The following is a 14,480-nucleotide window of genomic DNA, read 5'->3' as shown; positions in this document are numbered from 1 at the left end:
AGTACCTACAGAGCACCTTTAGTCCCAGGGATGTTTTTAGGTCAAAGTAGAGACGTTAGAGCCATGGAAAGAGGGTGTCTGAAAGCATTGCATGTATGATAATCTCTCTGGGGTTCTAGAGGGTTCCTCACTTACCAGAGGAATAGAGATAAATAATTCCCACTAAGGGTTTGGCTTATCTGATCTCAGAGTTGTAAGAATCCACAGATAGAGCCAATGTGAAAGTGGCTTGGGATGTCACAACTATGGGGGATAGTAGGTGGTACCAACCAGAGTACCTTAATTCATTTTCTATTGTAGTAACTGCCAATTTAGAAAGAGTATAGTTCATTCATCTATGGTTCTGGAGGCTGAGGGGTCCAACGTAGGGGGTTGTACATGGATCCTAGATAAGGGAGACTCTGCACAATCCCAAGGTAGTGCAGGGCATCACATGGTGACACAGCAAATATGCTAACTCAGGCTTCTCCTCTCCTATAAAGGCCTTATAAAATTATCATCACAGGGCTGGAGAGATGGCCCAGTGGTAAAGAGTATTGGCTGCTCTTCCAGAGGACCCGGGTTCAATTCCCAGCACCCACATGGCAGCTCACAATAGTGTGTAACTCCAAGAACTAACACCCTCACACGGACATACATTCAGGCAAAATACCAAGGCACATAAAATAAAAATAAATAAATTTTAAAAAAAGAAAAAAATTATCATCACAGGGGTCTCAACCTCTTGACTACATTTAATATTTGTTATTCCCAAAGGCCCCATATCTGAATTCCACTTACATTTGAATTTAAGGATTGGGTTTCTTTTACCCTTTTTTTTTAACCACTTACTTTTTCTGTTAAGTTTTTTAACTTATTTATTTTTATTTTATGTACATTGGTGTTTTGCCTGCAGGTATGTCTGTATTAGGGCATCAGATCCTCTGGGAACAAGAGTTACAGACAGTTGTGAGCTGTCATGTAGGTGCTAGGTATCGAACCCAGATCCTCTCAAAGAGCAGTCAGTGCTCTTAACCTCTGAGCCATCTCTCCTGCCCAGAGGGTTAGGTTTCTAGTACTGGAAGTTTGTGGGGCATACGTGCTTACCCTAAAAGCCCATCAAGCCACTGTCCCACTCTACCCTACTTGTATCAAACGTTGTAAACTTCTTTCAAGCCTGTGCTTTCTCTCCCCCTGCAGGTGTGGTGGGCTGGGGCTGGTGCTGGCCAGTGCAGGCTTTGGTATGCTGACGGCGCCCATTATTGAGCTGCACAACCAGAAAGGCTACTTCCTGCACCACATCATCTTCGCTTGCTGCACGCTCATCTGCATCATTTGCATCCTCCTGCTGCCCGAGAGCAGGGACCAGAACCTGCCCGAGAACATCGCCAATGGGGAACACTACACGCGGCAGCCATTGTTGCCACACAAGAAGGGAGAGCAGCCACTGCTGCTCACCAATGCCGAGCTCAAGGACTACTCGGGTTTGCACGACGCGGCTGCAGTGGGGGATGGGCTGCCGGAGGGGGCCACCGCCAATGGCATGAAGTCCATGTAGCTTGCTGGGCCACACCACCGTTCAGCCAGTCCCCCTGAGGCTCGAAGGGCTGGGGAAAGTTTGCACACGGATTTACAGACCAGAGAAGAGGACGCGTTGCTGGGGGAGGAAGTCCATCTCTGCTGCTGACTCGGCTCAATCGTGAGACTTCCAACTGGTGTGGGGAATTCTGTCTTTCCAGACATCCGAGGAACAGATCTGAGAAATCAGATGTTTTGGAAATAACCCTTTGAAGACTTTCTTTTCTGCCATTAAGCGTTTGTATTTATTTTGGTCATTTTTACGAGAAGCACTTTATCCCTTCCCTCTAGCTGATCATGAAGTGGACCCTTCTTCAGGAGTGAGGCAGCGTCACTCTAAGGAAGTCCCTGGAAGTGACCAATGCAGTAGCCAGTCCCCTCCCTGGAGGCCAGCCTCAATTTCCTTCTCCACCCAAGGAGACAGAGGTCGTCTGTAGGCCAGGACCCCTACCTCCAGGCTCGCTGCCATGGACAGCTGTGCCTCTCAAGTGGAGCATTCTTGGGACTGCATTTTAGACAGAGGAAAATGTACATGAATTGGGTTTTTTTTTCTATAGTCTGTATATTTTAAAGTTGGGTTTTTTTTTTTTCCTTTCTGTTTGTAAAGTCGTTTCCACCCTGTGTGTTGGGAAGCAGCCCCCAGAGGGTCATAGGAGCCAGCGCCATCTTTCTTTCCTTCAGGATCATCCTTTTGTACTTGATCTGGAAGTTTTTGTGGGGAAACTTCCGTACTGCACCAGAAACCCTATGTGATGAGGAAGCACCCATTTCCTGACACTGGGTTTGCTTAGTTCAGTCCACAGTAGCTGTTGTGTCTGAGATGTCTGTTTCTCTTAAGACATTTTCCCAGACTGAGTTCCAGCAGCAAAGGTCCCTCTTCCCCAGTCAGCTCTGTTGCCAGCACTACTTGAAAATGTGGTTACTTTCAGAACTCCAAACAACAGGAAAATAACCGAAAAAAAAGATGACTAAGGCAAATCCCAGGAGGGAGCCTTGCTCTCCCACACATGGCCGCCACCCATATCTCCAGCACACACCATATAGAGCTCCAGCTCGGATGGCTGTCACTCTGACATCACAACAGTGCCCACGGCACCTGGAGGCGGTCCACCTCATGTCTTCCTCAGTGGCTTCCTGCCTGTCACTCACTCAGCGCAAAAGGGTCCTGGGCAGGAGTACAGGTTGCTCACAGGTGAGGCCATGTGGCCTCTAGTCCTTGAAAGCAGCAAGAAGAGAGAGAAAGCAATAACTCACCAAAGCTCAACTCCATCCTGTGCCAGCCTCCAAGGATGTCCCTTACCTGTGTCCCTCATCCGGCCCGAGACAGCAGGATCCCAGGGCTGCTGAGAAACCAGCCTCTGGACCTCTTTCAGCAGCTCAGCACCTCTCTGGGCACCGTGGCTTCTTATCAACCATCTGCCTTGCCTCTTGCCATGTGTCTCTACCATGTGTTCTTCCAGGGAAATCACGGTCTTGGGCCTATGTGGGCAACTACATGACTTCTAAGAGGCAGTTGCTCAAAATTCAAAAGCTAGAAAATGGTTGAGTTTATCCCCTCTCAGCTCCTTGTCTGGTCTATTTCTTACAGTCTCCCCTGCTTCTCTGCCCCATTTAATAGGTACATCAGCAGAAGCCAGCTGCCTTGATGCTGGGATGTGCAGCCATGTTTCCAATAGCCGGCCTATGTTCTCTTCCATGCCTGGGGTCCTGAGTGCTTTGCTTGAGGACCAATGTCTAGGAAGGAAGTTGTGTGGCCAGTCCCTGATACCTGCTCCCAGTCCAGCTTCCCTTCCATGCCTTGATGTCAGTACACATCCTCTCTCCAAAGCCTCTCTACATCTGTGCAGCCTTTGCGTGCCAAACTTGTAAGAAACCTTTCACCCTTCCCAGGGTACCTGCTACCAAGTCAGCTGGCAGCAAACTCTTGTTAATGGGGAATGAGACATCCGCATAGCCGAGAACAGTCTTCCACTGGTTGTGCTGTCCTTAAGAGCTTTGCTAAAACCACCAGGGAGGTGATGTAAAGGTACAGCACTTCCAAACTTCTTGTCGAAGTCTCCAATCTCCACCTCAAACGACAACACTGGGCCAACGCAGACAGTGTTAATGGCTACAGCAATCAGAGCCAACCTATCAGGGATTAGCAGGGAAGCTACCATTGAGACAGGGGCCAAGGGACCACCAACCAGAGGAAGTTCAGAAGGCCGACTGCTGGCTGTGTCTTGACCTTCATGTGGCAACCTCAGGGCCCACTGAGTAGTTCAGTTTCTGCTTCAGAGTATGGATACCTGAAGTTGCTGGAACACCTCATGAAAGGTAGCCAAAACAGGAAAGTTTGTATGTAGCTAAGCTTGTTGTTTGGTCTGATCGACTCAGAAAGACAGCAGGACACCCTGGCCTCAGACACTCTGGCCTAGCTCCATAGGAAGATGGTCACAGCCCAGCTCCCTGGTACCAAGCTGCCATCCCTAAACTCAGTCCTGTGCTCCCGTGGGTAGTTGCTTCTCAGGCACTGGTCCTTTGTGTTGGGCTCCTCCGTCCCTGGGGACCTCCAGGGCTGTAGTCCTCTCCTCTCATCCCTGCACCTGTTTTCATAACTTATGCACAAATGTGAACACCTCAGACAGGGCTGGAACAGTTCTTCATTTTGCTCTTTACTAAGTCAGATACTATGAACTATCTAATTATTAGCACCCAAGACGAATAGGAAAAAAAGATTTAGCTGTTTTTGTGTTTTAAGACTATAGTCACCTACAACTGGAGGACAGGGCTGATAAATGGGTTTGGCTATAAAACGGAAAACAAGCAAAACCAGATCTTGTAAAGGAAACATCACATGCAGTCATGACTACTTCCCAGAGCCAAACAAGAAGTCCCTGAACTGGAAGTGCCATTCAAAGAATCTCGTGACCATGACACACCCAGCCCCTGGGTGGCACACAGGTCGAGGGATGCCCACACTTCAACTCCTCCGTGTTCTTAAGGACACCACCTCACTCTAATAATGTATTGTGTGTGTTTTGGAGCAGTATGGTGTGTTGTGTCTAGTGAGGAACGCTTCCCTACCTCTGTCCTCTGCAACCCCACCATGCGTGCTTTTATTCCAAGAGCCGCATGACTGTACGTGTTGATGGGGGCGGTACCTGTTCATAGCACAAGTTTATGTTGAGCTCTGAACTGTCATTCACAGCTGCGTGTCTGCATGGTGTCGCATCTGTTGTACCTTCGGGGAAAATTTGTATGTAAATGTACAGAAATAAAAACGTTGCCCCACTAACAGATTTCCTCTGGAATGTCTTCCCTACCTCACCTGATGGTATCCACAAAGGGCATTTCACTACCACTGAGGACAAGTAATAAAATCCTCCATGTTGACCAGACCTCCCCGCTCACTACTTTCAAGGCTTCTTCTGTCAGTGGCCTTAACTTGCCCTGGGGATGGTGGGGTCTCATTCTGCTTGAAGAGTCCTAGTCTTAGAGGGTAGTCAGAGGCTGAGACCGGATTAACCTTAAATGTTTATGTGATTCTCAAGCCATCGGAGAATTCAGCACATTTAAGAGGAATTTTTTTCTCGTGTGTGTTCTGCTAACCTGTGGCCTGAGGATTCCCGGAGAGGTCAAGGAGTGACTATCTACACTGTGATTCTGTGAGGAAAGACTGGTAATCCAAAACGCTCTTCTCTAATGTAGTATTTTTTAACAAGAAAACAATATTTCTTTAATAAAGCATTTATACCAAACTCTTCTCTCCATAGCTGATTTTGTGTTACTCACTGTTCTGTCCTAGAGAGCTGTCCACTGGGCTTTCAGCACTGCAGAAACACTGGCTGAGGCCTCAGAGGTTGGCACGGCAAGTATGCAGGAGGCAGCTCCTCAAACCACAGACATAATTACTCTTAAATGTCCTTATTCCTGCCCTTGCGGGGCTCAGTGCAAAAGTCTTAGCACGGTACAAAATAATTATAGGCTCTCAACTGTCTACTGTCAACACAAAAGGGTCCAGGGGGGACCCCGAAGAGAAAGCTCTTTGGCAATGGTAGTCACCTTTTCTCAAAACATGGTTCTCAACACATGAACCTCTGGTGGAAAATCACAATTAGAACCCCAGCAGTAGTCAGGAAAATGCTAAGGACTAAAAAAATGGCCAAAGGGCAGGGACTAGGGAGAGAGGAAAGAAAAGGTGACAGACATAAGAGCAAAGTGGCCTGAGGCACTGGTGTCCAAAAAGAAGAAGAAAAAAAAAAAGAACAAGACTGCTACCTGTCACAACCTTCACTGTTTGCAAAGCACTTCTACACACTTAGCAGGCTAGGGATTACTGTCATTTCTCAGATGGGAAGAACAGCCAAAAGAAACTAGACTCCCCAGAGAGCACAAATCCAGAAAGCTGTACCAAGGTTCAAATGTGACTTTATAAAACACAATTAAGATGCCCAGGCAAGGCTTAGAGAGAACACTGGGAAAGCCCCCAAGGCTGACCTATTGGGTCACAAGACAGAAGCCTCAGGACCTGCTGCACGAGCCTGAAGCACAGCCACTGGGGCTCTTAACTCTGACGGGGTTTGTGTGGACCACTGCAGCCACTAATTTCAACCGTTTCCAATTACACTTTTGCCCCTTTCTCCAGAACCAAAGAGTCAGGAGTGTGTGTGTGCTGTCTGCCACTTTCCTTCCTGCCAATGCACACCAGCCAGAGCCTTCTGACATCCACACGCACAGGAGAAAGCCTAGGAATAAACTCTTTAAAGCAAAGTATGAATGCAGCCTGAGACAAAAGCCAACCTGTTTATTGAAATATAATTTATACACAAGTTACACACTCTTCCCTCTGCCACTCAGAACTTCTCCGGAAATGTCTCCATTTCTTCCTTGATCCTGTTTTCTACGAGTAACGTAAAGTTGCTGTCTGTGTTGGAGAGGTTGTAGCTGACAAACACCTGTTTACTGGTTTTCCTGGCTAAAAAGAGAAAAATATGTTGACAGTCACGACCGAAATACACTGAGTCCATGTTCCACAAACGTGCCTAGACCTGGGAAGTGCTTAGAAGGAGAATGGGATTTGGAGAAGAATTCTCAAGGGCTAGACATGCAAATGGACATCTAGTGCCCTCTCGACTGGAGCCCTGGATTTAATACAGGCCTATGCAGCAGCAGCAGAGGCTCAGCAAGAACTGTAGTCTCTGGCCCATCCTGACTCCTGCAGGAGAAAGATACAGTGTTGGGGCCAGCAGTCACTGCTAGAAAGTTCTTGGGTAACCACACACTAGTATCTGAGAACCTCTATTCTACATGGGGCTGTGGCTTCAAAGGTTTGGGAACTTTGCCGTTTCAAAAACAGTCAAATACTGAAGTTCTCCATCATCACCGCCCACCTCTATCATTTTCCATTCTCCTTCTAGAATGCTTATTTTATGCATTACATATGTGTATACATGCACACATATGCATGCATGTGCATTTTCTAGAACCGATAAATAGGTGAGGCACTGATGGAACTGAAAAATATGAAGCTCAGCTACATGCTTAGAATGTGGAAGGCAATACCCTGAGCAGAAGCAGGCAGCCATTCCAAGCCGGTGTTTTATTTTCATCAATGTCTGGGCAGTGGCCTGACCTCTTCCTTTGGTCTCACCCATGCCCAGGACACAGGCACAAACTCCTTTTCATCTATCCGAACACCAATCCTTCACTCATCCTTCCCTCTAGTCCAGTGACCCCACCCTGCTCTCCAGGCAGAACAGCAGGCAGTAAGGCTGAGTAGTAATACTCTGATTAAAGCCTGCTGTAGAATATACTGAGCTTCATCTGGGTGGTGACTCTGTCTCCCTCCGCAACTCTTACCTGCAGTCGAAGGAGGGTGTCAGGGAAGAAAGAGGCAAAGCTGCCTTCAAGCCTGGGTCTTTTCCACCCCATCACAACCTGAAACTTGGAGAGGTGGCTGGGGTGGGCTGCAGACCCCGCTTTGTAAATCAAAGGCAGTAGGGCCCCTGACTCTCAAAGACCTTTTTAAGTATTTTTTTATTAGTTATTGAAGATTGTGCTTGTTTGTTTTCAGATAAGGGGATCTTGTCGGACTCTGCTACAGAGTGCTGGGATTAAAGGCAAGTGCGACCTTGTCCAGCTCTGTATAACAGCCCTAGCTGTCCTGGAACTTGCTCTGTAGACCAGTCTGCCCTCCATCTCAGAGACAGCCATCAGCAGCTGCCTCTGTGCTGCGATTAAAGGTGTGAGCCATCATACCCAGGGTGTTGTTTTTTTTTTTTTAAAAAAAAAGGAATGTAAAAACAATTAAATGAAAGGATGTAGCCAGGCATACTGGCACATCTGGAGGCAGAGATGGGAGGTTAAGCCTATGCTCTAGACCAGCCAAATCAAGAAAGACTGTCTTTAAGAAAGGAAGAGGAAGAGGGCATCTGGACAGAAGCAGTTGCTCAGTTAGCACAGGAGACAGTGCCTTACAACAGCTCACAGCATTTTCTTTGGACCAGCCACCAGTTTGCTGCATGCAATGTTCCCTGGGGTCCCAAACAGTGTTCTGCTCAGCACAAGGAGTAGAGCAGGGAGACCCAACAAGTCTCCCCCAGCCACCTCTCCAATTCCATTCCCTTAGGTACAGGAGGGAAGTCTGGGAATTGCTAATTTAGATAATGATCTGAGAACCAATCAAGTATGACAAGATAGTGAGACCCACCAAACCAACCAGGAAGGGGCCATAAAATCACAGTGCTTAGCCTGTTCTCTCAGTGGCAGTGGTGTGTCCTTCCCCTCTCCCCATGGGGGCCTGCTGAACTGTAGTTGTTCAATCTAATTGCTAAGGAGCTAAGGAGCCACTGTATCTGTGACTCAACCTTCCAGGCCCATCTCTGCCCTGAAAGGTGACCAGAGCTCAGGGTCTCCTCCTACACACAAAGCTGTGGTGCAATGCTTCCATGGTCACTGAGAGCCCCGCACCCAGCTCTTATCCGTCTGCTTTTGTCTTCCATGGATGTTATGCTGCAGGACACCTCTATCTTTATCATAGGTTACTGATCCCTGTCCAGGCCCAAGGAGGTCAGTCAGCCTGGGACTTTGCTGAGCACTGTGCAGCACCAGACCTCTCAACATGCCAGCAGCCATGACAGGTCACCAAGTCACTGCACACAACCTGGTGTTAGGCCTCTATCTCATATTCTTGAGCCAATGCTACATTTTTTTTTTTTGGTATGAAATCATTGGTGGCACACACTAGGATATGTTGAAAAGGCAAAAGCAGGAGAATCATGAATTTGAGTCCAGCTTGGGTTATACCTTAGGGCCTGGAGAGATGGACGGCTCAGCCACTAAAAACAATGCCGTTCCTGCAGGGACTAAACTGGTGTTTAGTTCCCAGTACCTGTGTCAGGTGACTCACAGCTACCTGTAACTCAAACTCCTAGTACCTGTGTCAGGTGACTCACAACTACCTGTAATTCCAACTTCTAGTACCTGTGTCAGGTGACTCACAGCTACCTGTAATTCCAACTTCTAGTACCTGTGTCAGGTGAGTCACAACTACCTGTAACTCCAACTTCAGAGGATTCAACACTCTCCTCTGACCTCCGTGGGCACTACACTCACATGCACAAATCCACACTCAGACATACACACATATACATTAAAATATAATCTTTAATTAAAAACAAACTTTATTCATAGCATGCCAGATAAATGTTTCAGCCCTTCTCTATGAGGGACTGTCCCTATATATATATATGAACTCTTCCCTCAACCCTGTCTGCGTGGACATGAGCACACAATCTTCTTGACACAAGTGTATGTAAAAACACACAAGGAAGCACTAGGAAGCAAAGGCGCATCATGTCCCCCACTCTGACGCGATGCATGGGAAAAAATGTAAACACAGAAAGAAAAGGTCAAAAAGTCTTGGTATAGGTTTAGCAGAAATTCTTTCCTATAAACTCCAAATTACTTCCTAATAGTAAGTTTGCAAAACAGCTCATGTGTCAGGTCTGTTTCTAGATTAGGTCCCCGAAAGTTCCTGTGACCTCTATCTCCCTGGCCTCTAACCATAGGATATGACAAGTCTGGAGCTCTCCTGAATTGGTGGCATTACTCCTGGGCTGTATGTTAGTTGCTTGTGTGTAAGTCACTGAAAATGACAGATCTTCCTATTTGTTAAGATGATACAATCTTCTTTGTACAACTCCAAACACAACTGATGTGTGAGTTTCTCAAAACTGATGACTGGGCTCTTTCCCATCACATCCCCCTGGCTAAGATTCGGGAGTACCCTGGAATCACTGGGTTTGGAGATGACTAGGGATGCTGGAAAATACAAAGACTGAGTCATTGATGAAGACACCCCGTGCATACAAGTCAGGGGCAAGTGGGGCTGGAGATCATAAAACACAAGATATTACCTGAATCACCTGAGTATTTGTAATTAAAAAAAAAAAGGCACAGGTGGGAAGAGTGGGGCCTTCAATCTCATGCTCTTTGGTGAATACCCACCCTACTCTGCATTCATACTAAGCCTGAGAAAGTGCTCCCTGCAGCACAGAAATTGCCACAAGGCCCAGGGAGCCACTGAGCAGATGCCCCTGGATAAAATTTATCCTCTCCCACAAGGAGATGATATACTCATTGAAAGAAAAAATATCCGCTCATGGATGCAAGTGGGGAGCCAAGAAGGATATGGGAGCTTCTAAAAGTTCCCTGGGATCAGGATACTGAGGCAGCTGACACAGGTACCTACATGTACATGTGTCCCCTAAAAAGACCCAAAGGACAGAAGTCTGCTTCCAACAGTAATGAGGCACTAATATGAAGGTGTTTTATTCCTCAGGTCTGAGGTCATTTGCCATAGGACATGAAACAGTGGGTCACACCTGGCTGGTTACAAACACTAGCTATGGGTACATACCTAAGCGCTGGGCAAGGCCAGAGGAGGTCGTATCAGAAGTGTCTCCAAAAAGGGAGGTGCACACAGGGATGGGGTCCTAAAAAGGAGGGAAAAAAAGAACAAAAAGTATACCGTGGATTGTCTTCAACCAGGCAGCTTTGGTTTCTACACAAGGTGTCAGGGCAACAAGAAGACATACAAATGTCCCCTGTCAAAAGCCAGATGACTCTTAACACAAAAGAGGAAGTAAAATTAGGGCAAACAGAGCCACCTGTAATGGGATCCATAGAGCTGTTAATAGATTCTAGGACCTATTTCACATAAAGTGATTGTTTTGGTATTACAAACCCCAAAGTAAGCCGGGCGGCGGTGGCGCACGCCTTTAATCCCAGCACTCGGGAGGCAGAGGCAGGCGGATCTCTGTGAGTTCGAGACCAGCCTGGTCTACAAGAGCTAGTTCCAGGACAGGCTCCAAAGCTACAGAGAAACCCTGTCTCGAAAAACCAAAAAAAAAAAAAAAAAAAAAAAAACCCAAAGTATGCTGAATGGCATTCCAACCAGAAGGAAAGCAAATGAACTCATTAAGGCCACAGCAAGAAATGTGACCAAAGTCTGGGTGCCTGGTCCAGTTCCTCAGCTGAGGAGCAAGGTCCTGCCCTCCTCAGGAAAGCCTACAAGAGCACAGCTCTCATTCCCTCAAGGCTTGTGAGGACTTCTGAAAATGAATATAGTGACCTGGGAATTTGAAAAGAAACCAGCTACCAGCATCCAAACAGCAAAATTAAAGCCTTGTATGAAATGGTTGACCAATTTTGTTTTGGCTAAGAAGCAATAAAATGTAACGTAGCAGTGTGGAATAATCTTTTTGTCTACTGTGAGGATGTGTCATTCTGATTGGTTTAATAAAAAACTGAATGGCCAATAGCCAGGCAGGATTTTCAGGCACAGAGGACTCTGGGAAGAAGAAAGGTGGAGTCTCCAGGAGATGCAGAGTGCGCAAGACATGTTGGAGGGCAGGTAAAGCCACAAGTCATATGGCAATATATAGATTAATAGAAATGGATTAATTTAAGTTATAAGAGCTGGTTAGAAACAAGCCGAAGCCATCGGCCAGGTTCTCATAATTAGAAGTCTCCATGTCACTAGAGGGGAGCCAACAGTCCCAACAAAAAAAGTGCAACTACACCTTGGGTTCAATATCCAGCAGCCCCCTCAAAAAATCTTGTCTGAAAGGAAAAAGCCCACCCACTAACTTGCTCTGGGGTTTGGTACCCTTGCCACCATATCCAGGTGGAGACAACTGGATGGATGAAACATCATTTCCTAAGGGCTTAAACTCACTTCATTACCCAAACAGAAAGCAAGAATAAAAAAAAGGGGGGGGGATGAATGAATCCATTTTTGACTTGTTTTTTGACTGAAAAAGATACAAAGGTACATCACAAACATGCTGTTTACAGACTGAGTTCAATATTTAACTGAAACGTAACAGTACTTACACTTAAGCCTCCTGAAGTAAATCTACTTTAATACATACACACACACACGCACGCGCGCGCGCACATCTGGGTCCTGGTGCAAGAACAGAGAGGTTCTGGTGGGCTCAGAGCTCAGGGGCTGGGCTGAGTGCCCAAGGTGATGCAAGCGCGGACTGAGGCTCAGCACCACCAGTCAAGAAGCAGGCCTAGGGGACTCCAGCCCGAGGTATCCAGGGAAAGCTCAGAGGTGAGCTGAAGTCCCTAGGGGCTACACGTGACCAGCCTCGCTTCCCCCCCCCCCAGTCTCTCCTGTTCCAGACCCCCTCCCCAGCGGTCCCCACTTGTCGCCCTGCACCCCGGACCCTACCCACTGAGGTCCACCAAGCTCTTCGGCTTAGGCCCCGCCCCCAAATCCGCACCGAGAAAGGCCCGCCCCCTTCCTGCCAAGGCCCCGCCCACACTCACGTAGCGGCTGCACATGGCCACTGCGAGGTTGCGTAGATGCGGCGTCGCCCCCACCCACAGGAAGAGCGAGTCTGTCAGCCGCATGACGTGGAAGTGGACCAGCTGCTCCCAGAGCCTTGCGCTGAAGTTGTGAAGCGACACGTCCCCGCTCGCGGCGCCCTGCGGCTCCGCCATCCCGCCCGCCCGCCTCTCGAGCCACAGCACGGAACCCAGCCAGGCGCGGGCGGCCAGACCAGAGAGAGCGAGCGCCGAGAGGCCCGATGCGCTTTCAGTTTCAGATGCGCGCGCCGGGGTGGGGCGGGGCGAACGCGAGGGGGCGGGGCCTAGGAGATGCCTTTGGCCTGCTCTAGACAAAGGTACAGCTGTGAAAAAACCCTGCCTCACCTAGGTGTCTGATGGTGACTCTGGGGACCCTCTGAACGCCCCTGTCCTTTTCCTTCTCCCCAGTGGACCGTGTTAGTGGGCTGTTTGCCCAGACATTCACTCTGAGCGCTTTAGCAGCCGCCACCTCCCACTCTGTCTCCTGGCTGCAAGCCTTGGACGTAGACAGTCCTACTTAACAGCAGCGATCCTGAGAGACAACTTTAAAAAGGAATTGCATAGACTATAGCGGGAGAATGGGCTCTTCGGAGACAGGTGCGCACGTGTACACACACACACACAGTTGCCACCATGTAAAACATGGGCCTTGTAGGGTGAGAAGTGAGAAACAACTTGAGAGTGCGTGGGAAACCCTATCGAGCATGGTGATATGCCTGCCCAGGAACCCTTTAATGTCCATCACTGGGACACTGAAGTGTTTGGAATGAGACCCTCGGTGGGTTGAGAGAGGTGTATAAACAAACCTTTCTGTCCAGTTTGCCAAGCTTTTAACTGCTGACTTGGAGTCTCTCGTACCTGTAGAAGATCTACTTAAATCTCCAGGAATTCTAAGTGGACTAAAATGAAGTTTTCGGGGGGGTGATGTGGTTTGAATATGGCTTGTGGCCCCTAGGATTCATTGGGAGTTGTTTTAGTTCCTATGGGAGATCATGGAATGATGGGAAGATACAACCTGTCTGGAAGACCTAAGTCACCGAGGATAAGAAAGTGTTTCTCTGTAGAGGTCCTGAGAGAATATAAAAGCAACAAGCCCAACTGCGCCCATCACTTTCTGCCTACTCTTGACTCAGGCTGAGTTGTCTTCCTCTGACTGTGGTTCACCATGAAGTCCTCACCGTAACCCAGCATAATCAACATAATTTGTAGTGATATTTTCTCTGTGTTTTAATAAATAAAGCTTTCCTGAAGATCAGAGCGCAAAGTTAAGCCCTGGAGGCCAGGCGGTGACGACTCACACTGTTAATCCCGGTGCTTACTTACTGCACATATTTCAAATGTACAAATTAGGGGATGGGAAGCTTGGAGGGAGTGGGGGATGAATATGACCAATATAAATTAAATACATGTATGAACTTTTAAAAAACATACAAATTGAAGTTTTAACATCTGTATAATCCATGAAACCACCATCTAAAATCTAGTAACCCTCCCAAATCCCAGTATAATCACCCATCCCCCTGCTAACCCCTAGTCTACATTGTTGCTGTAGGTTACTGTGCATTTTCTAGAGTTTTATATGACTAAAATAAACCACATATTTGACTTTCCTCTTGCATCTTCATTCAGTAGAATCATTTCAAGACCCTTTCAAGTGATTAGTGCTTCACTCGTTTTTATTACTGAGCTGTGTTCTATTGCACGGATACCACCATTTGTTAATCCATTCAGAGGCCGATGTTCATATGGGTCGTCTTGGTTGGTTTTACAGTAAAACTGACGCAAATATATGCATACAGCTAAGCTTCTGTGTGCTTTCATTTCTCATAGAAACAACCTAGGAGGAGAATGGCTGCTTCCTACAGTTGTGTATTTGCACCTTTTAAGAACCCACCAAAGCGCTTCCCATTTGTTTCTCCATTCCCAACGGCAGTGCCCAAGAGCTTGGATCCATCGCATGCTCACCAGGCAGCAACCGTGCAGTGCAGCCGTACTTTTACTGGTAAAAAAAAAGCCTGGTGCCGAATCTAGGCATGGTGACATATGCCTTTAAACATAGC

General features: G+C 47.5%; 2 protein-coding genes across 3 annotated transcripts in view; one reads left to right on the top strand and one right to left on the bottom strand.

Annotated features, from left to right (window-relative positions):
- The window catches only part of Slc22a23 (solute carrier family 22 member 23), a 164,441-nt gene extending 159,144 nt beyond the window's left edge, over window positions 1-5,297 (top strand). Inside the window, exon 10 of the mRNA XM_038332774.1 lies at window positions 1,180-5,297. Within this exon, the coding sequence (XP_038188702.1) occupies window positions 1,180-1,537 (358 nt within the window). The 3' untranslated portion in view covers window positions 1,538-5,297. The remainder of the gene's footprint in view (window positions 1-1,179) is intronic.
- A 1,026-nt stretch (window positions 5,298-6,323) lies between these two features.
- Window positions 6,324-12,660, bottom strand: Psmg4 (proteasome assembly chaperone 4). 2 transcript variants are annotated; one of them, XM_038333980.2, is made up of 3 exons: window positions 12,382-12,660; window positions 10,460-10,535; window positions 6,324-6,514 (listed from the first exon to the last, which is right to left on the bottom strand). In XM_038333980.2, exons 1-3 carry the CDS (start codon window positions 12,553-12,555, stop codon window positions 6,393-6,395), a joined length of 372 nt encoding a protein of 123 aa, XP_038189908.1. In that variant the 5' UTR covers window positions 12,556-12,660; the 3' UTR covers window positions 6,324-6,392. The 2 variants fall into 2 exon arrangements, with proteins under 2 accessions (XP_038189908.1, XP_038189909.1); XM_038333981.2 differs by lacking the exon at window positions 10,460-10,535.
- Window positions 12,661-14,480: the final 1,820 nt, after the last annotated feature.

This window comes from Arvicola amphibius, chromosome 6 (assembly GCF_903992535.2).
Source record: "Arvicola amphibius chromosome 6, mArvAmp1.2, whole genome shotgun sequence".
Taxonomy (NCBI): Eukaryota; Metazoa; Chordata; class Mammalia; order Rodentia; family Cricetidae; genus Arvicola; species Arvicola amphibius.
The sequence above is the reverse complement of the archived record's forward strand: the minus strand, read 5'-3'. Positions and strand labels throughout refer to the sequence as shown.